This window comes from Gorilla gorilla, chromosome 4 (genome assembly GCF_029281585.2).
Source record: "Gorilla gorilla gorilla isolate KB3781 chromosome 4, NHGRI_mGorGor1-v2.1_pri, whole genome shotgun sequence".
Lineage (NCBI taxonomy): Eukaryota > Metazoa > Chordata > Mammalia > Primates > Hominidae > Gorilla > Gorilla gorilla.
The window spans coordinates 161,570,774-161,589,716 of record NC_073228.2 but is presented as its reverse complement, the minus strand read 5'-3'; the positions used below and the strand labels follow the sequence as shown (position 1 = coordinate 161,589,716).

General features: G+C 43.8%; 1 protein-coding gene across 3 annotated transcripts; it reads right to left on the bottom strand.

Annotated features, from left to right (window-relative positions):
- Window positions 1-377: 377 nt before the first annotated feature.
- On the bottom strand, window positions 378-18,654 carry LSM11 (LSM11, U7 small nuclear RNA associated). Of its 3 annotated transcripts, XM_055387223.2 has the most exons (6): window positions 18,161-18,654; window positions 17,795-17,893; window positions 16,868-17,662; window positions 9,560-9,699; window positions 6,995-7,078; window positions 378-6,230 (listed from the first exon to the last, which is right to left on the bottom strand). In XM_055387223.2, exons 3-6 carry the CDS (start codon window positions 17,313-17,315, stop codon window positions 5,820-5,822), a joined length of 1,083 nt encoding a protein of 360 aa, XP_055243198.1. In that variant the 5' UTR covers window positions 17,316-17,662; window positions 17,795-17,893; window positions 18,161-18,654; the 3' UTR covers window positions 378-5,819. The 3 variants fall into 3 exon arrangements, with proteins under 3 accessions (XP_055243198.1, XP_055243197.1, XP_018884144.1); XM_055387222.2 differs by having other exon boundaries at window positions 17,795-18,654; XM_019028599.4 differs by having other exon boundaries at window positions 16,868-18,654.
- Window positions 18,655-18,943: the final 289 nt, after the last annotated feature.

Genomic DNA, 18,943 nt, shown 5'->3' with positions numbered 1-18,943 from the left:
GGTTCAGGTGATTCTCCTGCTTCGGCCTACCGAGCCAGCTGGGATTACAGGTGCCTGCCACCACACCTGGCTAATTTTTGTATTTTTAGTAGAGACAGGGTTTCACCATGTTGGCCAGGCTGTTCTCGAACTCCCAATCTCAGGTGATCCACCCGCCTCGGACTCCCAAAGTGCTGCGATTATAGGCGTGATCCACTGCACCAGCAAGAGTGGTGACTTAGATGTGTGGACTTTGGTAAAGAAAAGGTACAAGGTTACAATAATGTAAATGCAGAAGGCTTGAGATGTTCTAACTTTCTAGACAGGTGTCATCACTTGGTAACAGACTCCCCTGCCTCCTCTCTCCCACCCCCCTAAATCAACAGAGACAAAGCAGCCAGGATATGAATACAGTTTATTACAGTTTTCAGACTCCCATACGACACATATCTAAAGCTGAACATTGCAAACTGACCTTACTAGCAGCAATTCTCCCTAGACAGGAAGGGTTTCAGTTAATTTAGCAATTAGGAGTAAAGACAAACTTACAAGTCATGGTTTTTCTTGTAGCAGCTGGTATATGAGCAGTGAAACTATAGATACGTAGAGTCATTCAGGTTTAGCCTTGTCTAAAAAAACATTAATAAGTTATGGTGCAGAGGAGTATCCCCAGGGTTGCCAAAGAGAAGGCTGATGTCTTTAGATGTCAGTATGAAACAAGCAAATCACTTTCAAGACATGGCTTACTATTTGCTTTACTGTCAGGACAACAGAAAAAGAAGTGGACAGCTACCCTAGATTCTAGCTCACACATAATTCAGCCAGGTAATCATCATTTAAATAATACCCCTTGAAATTTTTCAGACTTTTCACAGCTCTAAAAACACAACATCAGACATAACATCACACATTTGTTCCAAAGGACTAAAAATCAAAAGCAATTGCAAAGTATTGGGAATCACTTTTATGGCTTTCCTAAGGGACAGTCCCCACCTTTCCAAGGAGTGTTTTTAAAGAAGCACTAACTCTGGTAGGTTATCAAACTATTTTTTATTCTAAATAAATAAAAGACTAACTGAAGGTCTCAGGTGTACACTTATTTTTCCCCGCAGATCTTCAAACCATCCAGAACTATTTCTTGTCAGAGAGCTTTCATTTTTATTAGAGCAGTGCAAGATAACGTACAAATATTTGAAAAACACTCAAAATACTGAGAGTAAAGGAGGCCCAACCCTTCCTCAGAGCCCAGAAAACTGACAGGAACCCCAAAGGCTTATCTTAAATCCATCAACTCAATTTGCCAGAAAGTGCTGACAGACCACCCACCTTTGCAACACAGGGCCCAGGATTCTTGCATTTACAACCACTAAGAAAAGCCTTCTGGGAGAAGAAAAGCACAGACTGGTGAACATAAGTTACTGAAAAAGGGTTGACTGCATTCTATATCTGGCACAGGAAAAGAAAAATTCAAACAGCTGTGAAACCATTATATTTACACCACGATACTCTTACATGAACCTTGACTTTCCTACAGCAACAGTTTCATTCACAAAAAATACATAAAAGATTGGAAAGCTTTGGGGTAGCACCAGTGACAGCTAGCTGTCATTGAATAGTTTTAATTTTTTCCTAGAGGCAAAATTTAGAGAAAACTTAAGCAATTTATAGAAATGATTCTATTTCATGATTTTGCCTTTGTCAGCTGCTATGGAAATGGTGCAAGCAGAAATATAAATATCCATTCTGCATCAAGTAAGTTTCTATTTCTTTTTTCTCAAAGGGTAGAAATGGTACATCTCAATTTTTGTAAGGTTTCTGAGGATTAAGGGCAGCTCATCGCTCAGGACTTGACAATCTCTAAAGGAGCTCCTGGACTCTTTCACCACAAGGATGGATGGAGCCACTCCTATCCACAACTCATAGCAAGGATCTCTACACATCTAGATTTTAATGCCAACGGTTTCTTGGCTTCCTGACTTGACATGCACCATGCACAAAGAGCAAGGTACTGACTGGTCTAAAGCCACTCTCCCCAGACACTGCTAACTCTGGCTAACCATCTCACAGACATCCTGCCTCTGATAATAAGATGGTCCCTGGAAGGAAGCATAAACACTTCCCAAATACTAGAACAGACAGCCCAAAGTGCAAGTTCTACTAATGGGAGAGTAAAAGAATCACCTCTGTGTACAAAGAATGGCACAGGAAATTGTTATGAGTATAAAACCATATCTCCCCTTTCTTAATCACTTGTTATTATCTAACAAAGGTAGATACTTTTGAGAAGACCTCACCAACTACATAAGTATGTCCTGTAAATTGTCTTGAGAACATATTCCCATGTTTAAAGATTACTTTGAAGAACCAAAGTTGAATGTTCAAAAATAAAAACTATTCTTACCAAGTTTCCCAAGCCCAAATCCCTGGAGAATTCTAGAAACCAGTTTTGTTGGTTTCTAGTATTTCAGTATTCAGTATTTCAGCTGCATCGAGCCCCCCTCAGGTGAGCTAGTAGGCGTTCCCCGACTCTATCATTACGTTCCTCATTTTCTTTCCTTCTTCTGAGGAAGTCTTCAGTTATTTCCATAGCAACTTGTGATAATGTCCTAAATGATCACATTTTTTGAGTAGCACATATATTATTGGGACCTATTTTTTCTTTCTTTTAAACAATATCTTCAATAATAAAGAAAAGGGGACCGGGCGGGATAGCTCACGCCTGTAATCCCAGCACTTTGGGAGGCCGAGGCAGGTGGATCACCCGAGGTCAGGAGTTCAAGACCAGCCTGGCTAACACGGTAAAACCCCTTCTCTACTAAAAATACAAAAAATGAGTCAGCCATAGTGGCTGACCCAGCTACTCAGGAGGCTAAGGCAGGAGAATCGCTTGAACCTGGGAGGCAGAAGTCGCAGGGAGCTGAGATCGCGCCACTGCACTGCCTAGGCAACAAGAGCAAAATTGTCTCAAAAAAAAAAAAGAGAGAAAGAAAAGGGAGTAATCTCTAAAAATGAACTTCCGTTAAAAAGTAATTATCATGCTTTATACAAAACAGCACATTTACTAATTTACTAGATAGAATTCATTCCAGAACCACTGTCCAGACCAAACAAACAAATGGGAACATAGAGCACATAAAATAGATCATACACAGTTTAAACATAATTTTCATAGCCAGAATTGTCAAGTTGGGCAAAAAATGGTAAATAAATCCTTATACGGCTATATGAAAATTATAGGTAAACATAAAAACAGGCATATGTTTAAGTCAGGTTAGATTTAACTAGGCACTGGAATGAATGAAAACTGATTATATTCCTTTGGATTCCAAATTTCTACCTTATTGGGAAAGTAGAGTACATCATTCTAGCCGAGGGATGAGAGGGCAGGCAGATGAGGATGGCCACACAGGTATATGCAGGGTTGCCTGATGATTAAACATGACAACAATTTTGGGAACTGAGATTTCAGATACACTATTTAGAATTTAGACTGGCAGCTTCCAAAGATTACTGTTCACTTGAGTTTGTAACCTGGAACCTCTATAAACTTTAGTGCATCTGATCTGGCGCTAGAGTATACTTTACAATGCATTTAAAAATAAAAACAAACAAACAACAAACTTCCACAGATTGCCCTTTCGGGATGTGTCATTTTTAGATGCTCATTCTCCATTTGGTGCTACCATATAAACCCCTTGAGAAGTTCAGGGGATTCTTTCTGATAATGATCAGAAAAGGGTGAGGCCTGGGATATAGCGGGAGCAGCAAAAAAAAAGTTACTCTCCTCTTACTGAAGACACTCTTCTGAGAACTTCCATTGTCCCTTAGGAGGAAGGAATGGAATATGGAAGTTCCAGAAGATATTGCTGCCTTCTGAAGATAGTTACAACAGGATCATAACTATGAACCCTAAGATTACTTTTTTTTTCCCCCTTTTTTTGAGACAGAGTCTTGCTCTGTCGCCCAGGTTGGAGTACAGTGGTGCAATCTTGGCTCACTGCAAGCTCCGCCTCCCGGGTTCACGCCATTCTCCTGCCTCAGCCACCCAAGTAGCTGGGACTACAGGCGCCCGCCACCACGCCCGGCTAATTTTTGTATTTTTAGTAGAGACAGGGTTTCACCGTGTTAGCCAGGATGGTCTTGATCTCCTGACCTTGTGATCCACCCGCCTCAGCCTCCCAAAGTGCTGGGATTACAAGCGTGAGCCACCGTGCCTGGCTGAGATTACTTTTTTATGTAGCACCTGCCTTGCTTCTGTGTCTTATAAAGACACAGAATTCTTACAAAGCTATGAAACAGAGTCAGGAAAAATTACTCATGGCACTTAAAGATGTTTAGAGACTGTAAAATGCCTTCATTTTTTTTTTCTCAATGCCCCTGTGAGGTAGGTGTCTGTGGGGAAAAAGCTGAGGCACGGAGGGGTTAAGTCGGCTCACCTTTCATTGCATGATGAGCCAGTGGTCCAGCTAGCAGGACCAGGTGTCCCAGCTCCCTAAACTTTATTCACCCTGCTTCTCAGAAGGCTTATTTATGTTACACAACAAATACAGCAGGGGAAAGTTTTCTTTTCATACATTTTAACTAGTTGGCTATTTCTTATTCTCACCTTGAACATAAGTTATCTCAGATAAAACCAAATAAAAACAAAACAAAAAAATCAATATTGCCTAACAGTCTGTGTCAAGATGCAGCCTATTCTGCACTAGTGATTGAAAAAGCACAGAATATGATTCAAGTAGAAGTATTTGTGGGTGCTATGGTGTTCCTGTTACTCAAGCCAGGCTGTGAGTAAAGTGTCGCTTTAGACACTACCCACTGTACTTTGTAAGAACTTCTTTGGCCTGACACAAGGGAATAAATCTACCACCCCTGTTTCATGGTGAAACCATATTCTGAAAGATATTCTACACATGCTGGCCCTGCCTGGAAAGGGGACTCTAAGCCGTGTGATGCGTATTACCGAGTTCATGCACAACTCTTTGAAGCTGGACATGAAGGTCACAGTCTTCTGACATAAAGCTCACAGGACAGTTCACACTACGGACAGAGGGGCAATACCACAGGGTACATGCACTAGCACCATGCCACAGAAGTCAAAGAGAAGGACAAGAAGCCACCACACAAGCATCTTAGAGTCCCATCTGGTATGCCATTTGCAGAGGCTACCTCTGGTAAGGGGAAGACTGAAGAGGTCCTGTACTCCTTCCCATAATAAGAAGAAGGATCAAAACAGAGCACTCATTGCTGGCTGCTTTGAGCATACCGCCTATCCAAATTTCACCCCTACATAAGTTGGTAACTTTCCTTGTAGATATTCAAAGATAATATATGTCATTTCTTCATCAAGAGAGAATCATGTCAGGCAAAATTCAAAAGTTAGTTACAAGACGTGGATGCAGGGCTCCAAGGCAATTTACACCGCTACTCTTAGAATCGAATTCATGAGTACTCAGGGCACTAGCTTTTAGACATGCAATACTTCTTTTTGAGACTTTTCTTTCCCCTATAGTATCTAAAAAGTAAATTCCACTCATATCGTGACCCCTAAGTCTAATGGAAGATCAGATATTTGGTTTCAGGGTCTGAAGTAAATCACAATACCAAATCAGATGCATGTATCTATGAATGCTTTTTGCCTTGATATTAATGCAAACGCCCGCCCTCCCAAGGCCTGTCCTCCCCTTGAGCTCATCTTCCAGGGGGCTGAGCCTGCTCCGTCCTCTGCATATGCAGGACCAGAGGGAATCATTCCAACTCAGAGTTTCACTGGGATACTAGGATACAGCATAGCAGCAATTCATGCACTTTATTTCTAAAAACCAAAGCTCAGGCTGAGCTGGTCACTGTGCAAGATGAACCAGCAGGACATTCTCGCCTCGAATGAAAATCTGATTTATGTGTCGAGTGAATACCTGCTGGTAATCCACTTTGGGCTTTCGCTTTTTCTTACGGGACTGGCCTCTGGAAAGGGTGGTAGCCCTGGAAAAGGTACCTCCCACACTGGAGCCGTCTGTCCGTGTAGTCCTCCCTGACAGCTCTGACCTGGACTCCTCCCTTGCAGAGGCCTGCAGGGAAGAAGGGACAGAGCGGGAACGCTTGTGTGAGCCCCGGTCAGTGTCTGCTCTTCCCCACACTGAAGCCAACTTCCAAGTGGATGTCTGTGAGTATCTAGACAGAGTGGAATCTTCAACTGCAGACTTAGAATCTGCTTCTTTCTTGGAGGAATCTTGAAGTTTCAGCCGATCAAACAGCTATAAAGAAAACAATGATAAATATTAGCCTTCTCTTTAGCCTTCATCACCCTCTTTCAACACACAGAAAAAGACCAAATTCTTTAATTATGTTCTGTGGACTCCTTGCTTTGCAATTTTTTAAAAGTTAGTAATAAATCTTTTTTTTTTTTTTTTTTTGGAGACGGAGTCTCACTGTGTCGCCCAGGCTGGAGTGCAGTGGTGCGATCTCAGCTCACTGCAACCTCCGCCTCCCAGGTTCAAGCAATTCTCCTGCCTCAGCCTCCCAAGTAGCTAGGACTACAGGCGCCTGCCACCCTGCCCAACTAATTTTTGTATTTTTAGTAGAGATGGGGTTTCACCGTGTTAGCCAGGATGGTCTCGATCTCCTGACCTCATGATTCACCCGCCTCGGCCTCCCAAAGTGCTGGGATTACAAGCATGAGCCACCACGCCTGGCCATAAATTTCCTATTTCTAACTATAATGCACATAATACATATGTCAAGAGAAAAGGCTTATTTCTGTGGTATAAAGCTGAAAGACTTTCAAGTGTTGTAAGAGACAACTTGCTCCTCAAATAATATGCAGGTTACAAGCACAGACTCACTTGAGATTCACTGGAAGCATGAAAAGAGAAACTAAGGAAGACCTTGGTACAGGCACAGCTGGTTTATAGCAACAGAGATTTCCCTCTAGGAAATCCTAGTCACTGGGCTCAGGGATCTTAATTCCTAAGCTGGAAAGCATGATGGCTACTCAGGAGGTCAGGGGGAAACTGCCTACCCTAGTGAGAGTCAGTGAAGAATCCCGTTCATATGCTTTGCCTAGGACAGGTTTTCGGTAGGTCTCATCCACATCAGTAAGTGCCTAGAGGAACAGCCCAAAAGGAAAAACATTAGACAGAATTAAAATTATTATTTGTATAGCTTTTTCAGGGAAAAAAAAAAAGGCAGAGTAACATCTATTCAGAGCAGAACTACACTTAACAGATGACTCAGCTCCTAGGCAGAAGAAAATGGTGACACCTGGTACCTTCTGTGTAATATTTTTAAGCTGCTATCACCATATAAGATGGGTTTCACCTATGGATGGTAAGGGCCTTTATGACTGCATGGTAGAAGGTCTTAAATTTCAGTGTGCAAGAATATCTAGGAGGTTTATTAAAATACGAACCCAAAGTTATTCTGCTGGAGATTCTGTTTTGGTAGGTCTGGGATGAAGCCCAGGAACCTTTTGTTTCAACCAGAAGCCCCAGGTGATTCTGATGCAGGATGGCTTTAGGTCCCACTTTGAGGAACATTACTGCTTCTTTACCCGCTTCAGTTTCTATGTCTTATGAAAGCAATTAACAGAGATTAACCAGCGTTACACACACAATTGCTGGTGAGTTCTCATCACCGAGAGCAACCTCGACAGGACAACTGTTAGGACCAAATGAGAAGTACAAGACAAATTCCTTTGAAAAGTGTAAATCACCCTACAAATAGAAGCTGACAGTACTGTTATAATCACCACTATCATCTAACACATTCTCTTCAATTCTTTCCTTCAAAGGTAAAAAGATCATAATAAAACAATTTTCCCTGCATTTTGGAAATGAGAAAACTGAGGCTCAGAGAAATTATCCTGCTTACAGTCACACAGTTACCAAGTGATGATGCTAGGATTCAAATTCCATAATGGTTAAAAACATGGTTTTAGGAGTTAGGCCGAGGAAAAAGTTTGGCACTTCCACTTACTAACAGTGTGATCTGCGACCAACATTCCAATCTCTCGAGAAAATTTCTTCATTTGTGAAATGGAACAGTAATAGTACCCACAACTCATTCATTGAGATAATATATGAAGCCCTCAGTACAGTATCTGGCACATAGCAGGTACTCAATATATGTTAGCAGCTATTGTTCTTATCCAGGAGGATGCGTGGATGGGGATAAAGCACAGGGAAAAGGAAAGTTGGAGACAGAAGACCATATGGAAAAGAAACACCGGAAAGCTCTGGTGGTTCTTTTTTTTTTTTTTTTTTTTTGACAGAGTCTCGCTCTGCCACCCAGGCTGGAGTGCAGTGGCGTGATCTCGGCTCACTGCAACCTCCGCCTCCCAGCTTCAAGTGATTCTCCTCCCTCAGCCTCCTGAGTAGCTGGGATTACAAGCTTGTGCTACCATGTCTGGCTAATTTTGTATTTTTAGTAGAGATGGGGTTACCCTATGTTGGCCAGGCTGGTCTTGAACTCCTGGCCTCAGGCGATCCGCCTGCCTCCGCCTTCCAAAGTGCTGGGATTACAGGCGTGAACCACCGCGTGCAGCCTAGTAGTTCTTAACTACCTCAAATTATAGTTGTGCTCTTATATATCCCTTCTCTCCTACAAATGTCTAGAAAAAAAGACAGTAAGCCTCTAGAAGGCTAGGAAATGTGGCACACTCCCTCATTATAAAACCACCATGTGGCCGGGCGCAGTGGCTCATGCCTGTAATCCCAGCACTTTGGGAGGCTGAGGCAGGCGGATTACCTGAGGTCTGGAGTTCAAGACCAGCCTGGCCAACATGGTGAAACCCTGTCTCTACTAAAAATACAAAAATCAGCTGGGCATGGTGGCAGGGGCCTGTAATCCCAGCTACTCAGGAGGCGGAGGTTGCAGTGAGCTGAGATTGTGCCACTGCACTCCAGCCTGGGTGACAAGAGCAAAACACTGTCTCAAAAAAAAAAAAAAAAAAAGACATCATGCAAAATGCTTTGTTTACTGATGTCTGCTTCACCTCTATCCTTATTTACCTTCCCATGTACTGTAGAGTGCAAGTTCCTTTCTGAAACTTTTGCACCTAGCATGGGGTTCAGCCAAAATGGGAAGTCAATAAATGTTTTTCTTAATTAATGAAAGAATGGTTGGTAGAAAATCAACTAAAAATTACTAAACCGATAAAATAATTGGTCCTTAAGGCTGGGTTTCTCAACCCTGGCACTAAGGACTTTTCAGATTGGATAATTATTTGTTGTTGAGGGACTATCTTGTGTGTTGTAGACTGTTTAGCAGCAACCCTGGCCTCTACCTATTAGATGCCAGTAGTACCCTCTCCTATAGTGGTGACAATAAAATGTCCCCAGACATTGATGAATGTTCCTGGGAGTGAAGGAAGAACAAAATCACCTTGGTTAAGAGCCACTGCCTTAAGGAGAAGGAAGCAATAAAAAGACGTTTTCTTCTTGTTGCCCAAAAGTATGCAAAAATTCTAGTTCTTCTGAGAAGTTATTTTTTGGGTTTTACTTAATGCAGTTACTCAGGTCCTTTAAATATATAGAAGACGTAATCTGTAGGAGGTTCTCCAGCCCCTTGAGAAAGGCTTAATTACCATATTCCAGAACTTGTCGAATGCAACAAGGAAGCCTGTACAGACGCCCCGAAGTCCCTTGAAAGTGCGGATGTGAACATTCACCTTCACCCCCTCACGGATACAGCGATGGAGTTCACCCAGAGGGCTGCCTTCGTGCACTGAAACAAGAGAAGAACAGTCAGGACAGTTTTAATATCTGCCCTCATTCCCAGAATTAAGCCACGACCACCCAACTTCGGCCAGCAACATGAGGCCCATGGTAGAGTGACAATCTCACTATTGGAACAGGAAGGTCCAATGGGCAACATGGCTTGTACGGCCAACACACACTGACACGAGACTAGATTCCAACAGAATGTGGATCATCCATATGTATGAATATCTGCCAAATGTTTCACTACCAGTATATCTCTTATTCCACGATGTCACTGATTCTAACATGCACTATCACTTAACTTTTGGGGTTGGCCGGGCGTGGTGGCTCACACCTGTAATCCCAGCACTTTGGGATGCTGAGGTGGGCGGATCACCTGAGGTCAGGAGTTTGAGATCAGCCTGGCCAACATGGTGAAACCCCATCTCCACTAAAAATACAAAAATTAGCCAGGCATGGTGGCCCATGCCTGTAATCCCAGCTACTCAGGAGGCTGAGGCAGGAGAATGGCTTGAACCCAGGAGGTGGAAGTTGCAGTGAGCCGAGATCGCACCATTGCACTCCAGCCTGGGCAACAGAGCAAGACTCCGTCTTGAGAAACACACACACACACGTGCACGCAAACATTAAATGTATATATTAACAGCGAGATCCTTCTCAATTCTGTGCCTTAAGACAATTCATGAATCACATATCCAGCTTGAGTCTTCCAAAAAAACAAAAACCTTGTTTACATGTTCAAAGGAAACAAACTGCACTCTGCCCTTAAACATGTACAATCCTGTCAGAAAGAAAGGCCTTTGACCCCACGAAAGCTACTCCATGCACAAGCTTTCTGGAGTCACTGGTGTTTCTGGGAGGAAAAGCAGTGGTTCTGGCCCAAGCCCTGACGGTGAAAAAGGCACCTGCTGAGTATCTGGCTCCTATGACACTACTAATAAGCATCATGTGAAGAGAGCAGGATAATGACTCATGGAAAGAATATTGAGACTATAAATTTCAGCTTTTATTATGAAGGATTCTCTTCTCAGAGCATGGGAGGAAAGAGGAATTTTATTTTTATTATTTCATGTTAGCTCTCACAATATGCTGGCTATGGTATATAAAACCTCCCAAAAGAAAGCCATACACATTCTTCTTTTTTCCTGAGACAGGGTCTCACTGTCACCCAGGCTGGAGTGCAGTGGCACAATCACAGCTCACTCCAGCCTTGATCTCCCTGGCTCAAGCAATCCCCCTAGCTCAACCTACTGAGTAGCTGGGACTACAGGCACGCACTACGCGCCCCCAATCTCTCTCTCTTTCTCGTGCGTACACAGTCTCACTCTTTCCCAAGTTTGCAACGCAAAATTCTGTAGAAAGTTTGTTTTTGGTCAGGTCTTAGAAGTCTGGATATATAAAGTATTTGGCATTGACAGTAAACAAATGAAAGATCTCTCCTGCTTTGTTTCTAGTGACATAAAGGAGAACAACAGTCCTGCACTTCAGTTTGGATAACTAAATTGGTTCCTCCTGAAGCCACCTTATCCCTCTGTCATGGATTGGCTTATAAATGATGGCTGTGATAAATTAATAAAAGATTCTTAGAAGAAAATGACTTAGCAGACTAGCAGGAGGAGTTTATGTCAGATTAACGGTGTGAGAATAAGTCGGAGTTGGAAGCGACATGAAGCAGTGACTTTGGAAAAGACCATGAGAATTCTGGTCTGACCATCATCATTTACCTCTCTTCTAGCAGTATTTTAAAGTCCTTTGTACATTTGCTAGCCAAGGGTGTGTGTGTGTGTGTGTGTGTGTGTGTGTGAGCGCGTGCGCACGTATATGTGTTATAGGCCATATTAAATCAAGCATTCAAGCATTGTAAACAATTTTCAGGTCATTATAACTAGTTGTGTGAACCTGATGAATAACTTTTTCTTTAAGTTCCAAATTTCCTCATTCATAAAATGAGGTTTAGTTAACTTGTAGATTTATTTCAGGACTAAGTCCCAATAACTCAATTTCTTAGAAACTGATCACATGCCTGCATTATTTCTTTTCCTACACATACATATATACTGCCCCCTGCCCTATGATGTATGTTTATACAAAGAGTGGAAAGACTATTTTTTTCTAACTTGGAAAAAAACAGGGACATTACTTCTTTCCCACACCTCCAAAAATAGAGAGAAAGGGCAAGCAGGTATCTTAGCAATAGTCTCTTACTCTAATTAAATAGATGGCAAATTCAGGTCTTTCAATTGGTCTTTCTCAAACGTGTACCTTTAATTTTTTTCTTCCAAAGATTTAATAAGGTGTAATTCCAGGAAGCATTGCTCTCCTTGTATCCTTGTGTGATCAAAAGTACAACACTAGCACCACCTATCAGAGCAAACCGCCAAGGCAAAAATGAGCTCCCCGTTCTGAATCAGAGTGCACATTCTCTTTCCAGCCGTCTCTGTGGCAAGCTCCAAATGGATATGAGTCAGGTTTCTATGACAAAATATGACAAAAAAGCATATGCCTTATCTTTGGAGAAAGTTACTCTTCCAATCCCCTTCTCTACTGCCACATCCTTCCAGATCCAGGTCATTTTCAACTCCACTCTTCCTTCTCCTGCTACATGTAAATTACACCATCATAGCCTGATTTTAAAATAACTGTTCTCAATCATGCCCTTCTTTAAAGACCTAAAACTTGCCTCTTACAGTAACTCTTGTTTTCCTTAGAAAGAAATATTTAATAGGAATGTAGGAACAGAAGCCACGTCTGCGTCTCAGGTGGCAGCAAAACAAGATGGTGGATCCCCGTGCCATGACCCCCAGATGCAGGGCTTATATGCTACAGGGAAAGGGTGATTCAGAAGGGATGTGTAGGACAATTGAAGTAAGATAACGTCAAGGTTGTTTTCATGTAAGGACAGGAGTTACAGTAAGTACATGCTCTTACACAAGAAACAACAGATAAATTGGAAATCTTAGAGGCCTTCCCAGAACTGGGTTTAATCAGAAGTCAACATGGTGGACTGGCATTCAAGATGGAGTTGCTTTAGCCTCCACAACTACCTATTCAAAGAAGATTTAAGGACAAAACTGTATCTACATATATATCTCCAAATATACAAAGTTATTAGCTCATTAGGGCAAAGGCAGCTCCCCAGATTCCATAACCTATTAAGGGCCCAGAGAAATGAAACCACAAACTGTAACAGTCACCTTATGAGTCTGCAATGGAAAGATATTTTTTCTTTTCTCTGAAAATAGTTTTAGTTGCCATTCTATAGAAGGGTGCCATGACAGATTGAAAGTACAATGTTTGAATCAGTGACCCGGCAAAGGCACATCAGTGTCTTCCCTATTGTGATGCTATGTCAAACTGGCCTAAACACACACACACACACACACAGCAGTGTGGTGCAGAAATCATCTGAGACTATTCCTTAGCTGCACTGGAGACAGCTGACTGGAAACAGCTGCAATGAGCTGAGAAAAGTGACAAGGCTGAATTTTAAGCTTGGCCTTTTCTGAGGCCTAAGTACCGCTGTTCTCGGTTTTATGTAAGTCATATTCATGCCCTTTTGGCAACCTCTGTGTAACAGAGATGCTGTTCAAATTTGAGAGTTCATTTTACTGCTGTATGCAGGGCTCAGATGTTCTTGATTTTGTCTATTTTCTTGCTCTTTATTTGCAGGAAGTGAAGTCAAAGTTATCCAATCACTTTATTAAAATGAAAACATCAAGACACCATATTGTGGGAAATTATTTCAGCAATCAAAGTAAACTACAACAACAGGACTCGAACAAGTTTTCAATCATGGTATCACGTCAGAGGCCCAATAAATCAGGTTTGTTTTGAAATCCTTCTCAGCAGGATGTGTGCGAGTAAAAGGACTGTGTAGGCTCCCTGCAGGAGAACTGAATTTGGAACTGGAGACAAGCCATTCACCTAGACAATGGTCTAGAAGCCAAACCCTGCACGTCATACGCATTTTGGATTGACCACACACACTTGTTCACACTGGCACAGGCTGCACACCAACACACCTGTAGCTAAAACAAAGTAATGATAACACTTTTTCTTACAGCTTTATAATGTCAAGATGTGAGCTTGAACACACCAGTTCATTTCACAGTGACAGATATACCTAGAAAAAGCTTGCTTGAAGCACAATTATAAACCAGAACCACCGTGGGCTAGGTATGGTGCTGCGATACCAAGGAGAAATATAGACACTAGAATTATGTGGAAAAGAGGATAATGCTCTTTAGTCTTGTCTTACCGTCTCTATAGGCATGTCAATATTAAAAAGGAGGAAAAGCAATTACATTCCACTTGCAAGTACAGCTTGTGTGTGAGTTCTTTGTTGGTATCAGTGATGGCTTAGGCTTAATGATGACGGAAAACCTTTCCTCCTATGCTTTTTTTTTCCTTTAGTATTCCCAGTATTGCAACAACCTCCTATACTTTTATTATTACTTTTTTTTGAGACCTCGTATCACCTCTGTAGACGTCTCTATGATGTCCCTATGATCTCGGCTCACTGCAGCCTCCACTTACAGGGTTCAAGCGATTCTCATGCCTCATCCTCCTGAACAGCTGGAACTAGAGGCGGATGTTGCCACGCCCAACTAATTTTTGTATTTTTAGTAGAGACAGGGTTTCACCACGTTGGCCAGGCTGGTGTTGAACTCCTGGCCTCAAGTGTTCTGCCTGCCTCGGCCTCCCAAAGTGCTGGGATTACAGGTGTGAGCCACTGTGCCTGGCTACTTTTAAAATTTTATTACTGCAAGGAAAAGAATACGACTGCTCCACAAGGGAATTCAAAGAGATTCTATGACAGAGATACAAAGTGAAATATTTTACAGTTAAAACACTATTACACTTAATTTTGCACTCCTTGTTTTTTCATAAACATTCCACACTGTCCTGTCTGTGAACTTGGATGGGTAACCTGGATCTGAATTGATGAAATACATCATTTTAAAGTCAGCGACAAAATGTAGCTCCTCATGTATTCTTCATTATGTTTCACTGATGATATGACCTAACAAAGCTTCTGTTTGCTGTTACAGCCTGATGGAACTTACATTTTATGTAAATATTTTGCAAAGGATTATGCATTCTCAAATGCATAGGCATTTTTTTCCAGAATGCATTTGTATATGTCCACAAATAGTATTATCTTACTGGTATCTATATTTTGATTTTCCTGAGCAACTGTATCCAATCAGAGTTTAGAGTAGGCATATATTTTTTTAAATTAAAACTGTGGCATACATATAAAACATACCTAGTTCTTTTTTTCCCCCCCTTCCAACTTTTGTTTTTGGATCAGGAGGTACACGAAAGGTTTGCTGCATGTGTAAATCGTGTGTCACTGGGGTTTGGTGCACAAATTATTTTGTCACCCAGGTAGTGATCATAGTACCCCATAGGTAGTTTTGTGATTCTCACCCTCCTCCCACCCTTCACCCTCAAGTAGGAACTCTTTCTTGAATGAATCCAATCCTCACCCATGTTTCTGTTGTTTCTTGCTTTCTGAAGGTCATCAACTCTGTGCGACGTCAATGCCTTTCTCTCATGTACACCCAACTGTCTGCAGTGCCATGGTGAAAATGTTCAGTATATAGGGCATATTCTCTGAGATCTTGATTCCAGGGATATATACTTAATCATAAGAAGTTGACAAAGCTGGTCTTCACACACTGTCATACCATTACAGTAAAGTGCTCTATAGGGAAAGCTAAAACCACCCACTACATAGCAATACACAGGAATATTCCTTTCCCTTGACAACCTTGGTAGCAAAGTAATAACTGGTAAAATAGAAATAAATGTTGCAATGAGACTTGGAGTGCATTTCAACTACCTAATGGTGGCAAATTGCATAGGCAAATTAAGGTCCCCCAAACTGCTCTCATTTTGGGAACACGCATACTGTCTTTGTGTTACAGCCGGGCAAGCAGGCCGGGGTAAATCCTAGCTTGGGCAGGGATGCTGTGGCATGGTAAGACATCCAACAAAGGCACACGGAACAGCACACAGCGTTTCAGGATGTTCTCTCTTAATAAACAAATTTCTAGGAATGAAGCAAAACAGTCCCTTGCTTGGCACACCTCTCCATCCAAAAGACAGTGACTTAATAAGGTAACAATTTAATTATCAGGATACAGATGCTTTGAATGGCTAAGTAGGTCATTGTGTTCACAGGGCAGATGTCAGAACTGCTTGCCAGATGACTAAAGAGATAATCTTACGCTGTTTTTATTCCATTTATACAAGACCTAACTCACACATTAGAGCCTCTGCTGTTTACAGCTTTACTCTAAGGATCTATGAGGAGGCTCCAAGAAATTCCCTTGTGCCATTTACACCTTTAGAACTTAAAATAACCTGCACATATGGTAATATGAGCCTGACAGACACAGTCCTGCACCCAGCTAGGCAGAGTGGCTGTAAAACAGCGTCTGTGTTTTAGTGGCATTCTGTGCCTGCTGCATTTCAGCACTTGTGACTTAGTAATGTGAACATATGTGTATCAAGACCCTGCAGCCCTTCTGCTTATCGCACTCGAGAAGGAGCTGTCAATGTACAGGGGTTATGGGATTATGCGCCTGTGCTATCTGAACAGATCTCCCCACACTCCATCCGATCATCCTCAAATCCCACTGACCAAATACTCTCCTTCCCCTAATATTGGCTGTGCGCTCCCCCACGTCTCCCGTTTTCCGCCCCACCTTACCTCTCACTGTGGTCTCTAAGACCTCTCATCACCGCTGTAGACGTCCCTATGATGTCCCCCAAACTCTGTAGCCCCGCCACCTCTCCAGGTCCTCCATCAATCCTGTAGACCCTCTCGGCAGGCTCATCACCTCTGGGACCCTTCCATGGGCCCCGATTACCGCTGGAGACCTTTCCCACGGCTTCTTATCACCACTACAGCCTTACCACTCTCCCTCTGTTGCTCCTACAGCCCCTTTTCTTACTCAGGGTGACCCTCCCCACGCCCTCATTACCCACATTACTCAAGCAGATCCACCCCATAGTCACTGATGATCCCCGCAAATTTTCACCAAGGCGCTCCCGCAATACGTGCAGACCCGCGCCCGGCCACCGCCGCCCCGCAGACGCCCCCTCGGCAGCCAGCTTCCGGACGGCGGCTGCCCCGCTTCCCGCCCGGCCCGCGGACTCACAGGGCATTCGCGTGAGCACGTTGCGTGGCGCCTTCCTGCTCCGACCCGGACCCCTCCGGCCCGCTCCTGCGGCCCCGTCCCCTTCCTCTTTGGCCACCATGAGACGGCGGAGGCGCTGGATGCGCTCGGGGTCTGGGGCGGGCGCGTCCGGGCGGCGGCGAGTCCTGCCCGAGGGCCCGGGCGCGGCGGGAACCCCAGAGCCCGCGGCCGCGCCCCGAGCCCGCCCGCGCCCGCGCCCGCCGCCCCGGACTCCGGTCCTGAGGAAGCTCTCGTACTCCGCCACGTTGTTGAAGCAGGGGGCATTGGGGTAGGGAATGGGAGGCAGGCGGGGCGCGTACAGGGCCAGCAGCGGGTCGAAGCTGTCAGAGCTGACATCCAGCCGCGGGCTGGGCGGGCGCGCGGGGCTCCCGGCGCCAGCCGACCTCGCCCCCCGCTCCCGCTCCTCCATGTTTGAAAGGCCCGCAAGCCGAGGCCGATGGGAAGAAGGAACGGAGCCGCCAGAGGGCGGCACTGCGCAGCCGCGGCGCGGGGTTGCACTGCGCCGACGCGGCCGCCGGAGGGCAGCACCTGTCCTCGTTCCACCCGGGCCGGGGGGCGTGGTACGCGGCTCCGACCAGCCCGCGCCTCGCACCGCCTCCTCCCATAGCTTACAGGTTAACGCTGTCGACTGCTGCTTGACCTGCTCCAGTGCAGTTTCCCCGTCTATATCATTATCACTTAGGGTGTTTGTTAATACTCTGGGTTCCCCGGGAATGAGCTCGGGATCGCATCCTAGCTTGAGCTGGCAGGAAACGTCTGGAGGAAGGCAATGAATGTCTCAGTTTGCTTCCATGCTGAGTACTACTGATAGGGTGGGAAGAATAGCCTACCTGGGCTCAAAGTATTTAGCGTGTTTCTCGTCTGAAATATGATATAAATAGCACCTACCTTATAGAACTGACCTCAGGATGGAGAAATACTGCCTACATAGCTCATAATAGATGCATGTCAGCCAATACTGGGTGTCTGTCCTCCATTTCCTATACCCTGTGCATAAACAAATTTGATCTTAGTATCAAAGAAAATTCATTATATCACTGTCTTTCTAAGCATTGCTAACCAATTGGAAGAAACGAAGATCCAGCTCTTGGAGGAAACTATGGAAAATTCCCAAGACCTGATCATACCACTTGCTACTTTATAGTCTCAGTTCGGCAAAATATTTTTTGGTTGATTTTAAAATGACAGTCTACTCTTCGCGGAAGGCCCAGATATAACATTCTCATCCAGCAGAGCCAAAATGTTTCCACTCACCTACAGGCCACACATCACTTGCCCGTCACCACATTCTCAAACTGCCATCAACTAGTATTCTCTGTACTAGTTGCTTTGTGTACATTTCAGTTTCCTTAAGACTTAGGAAGTCCGAGAGAATACTGGAGAGTACCTTAGAGAGCAAGATGAAAATTAATATACAACTGTGAAATATACCTTGGGATGAATGCATACTACAGCGAAGACAAAACCATCAAGCAGGCCGGGCGCGCTGGCTCACGCCTGTAATCCCAGCACTTTGGGAGGCCGAGGCGGGTGGATCACGAGGTCAGGAGTTCAAGACCAGCCTGGCCAAGATGGCGAAACCCCGTCTCTACTAAAAATACAAAAAATTAGCAGGGCGTGGTGGCACGCGCCTGTAATCCCAGCTACGCGGGAGGCTGAGGCAGAGAATTGCTTAAACCTGGAGGGGCGGAGGTTGCAATGAGCCGAGATCGCGCCACTGCACTCCACCTGGGGTGGCAGAAGGAGACTCCATCTCAAAAAAAAAAAAAAAAAAAAAAAACATCAAACAGTGACTTCTAATTAGTAGCAGTACAGGTTTCTTTATGGCACAGGTTTTGAACCCAGCTTATCACTTTGTTCAAAACCCCCTGCCTGAATAAAAAACTCAAAGCTGTAGAACTGCTGGCAATTCAACAAATGAGTGCTCATCCCCACATCATATGGCAAAACTGAGTGATAGCCTTATTATAGTGTCATTTAAGACCCACAGAAAGCACGTTTCTCTGGGTGGTTTTCTTGAAATTTTGTACTCTAATG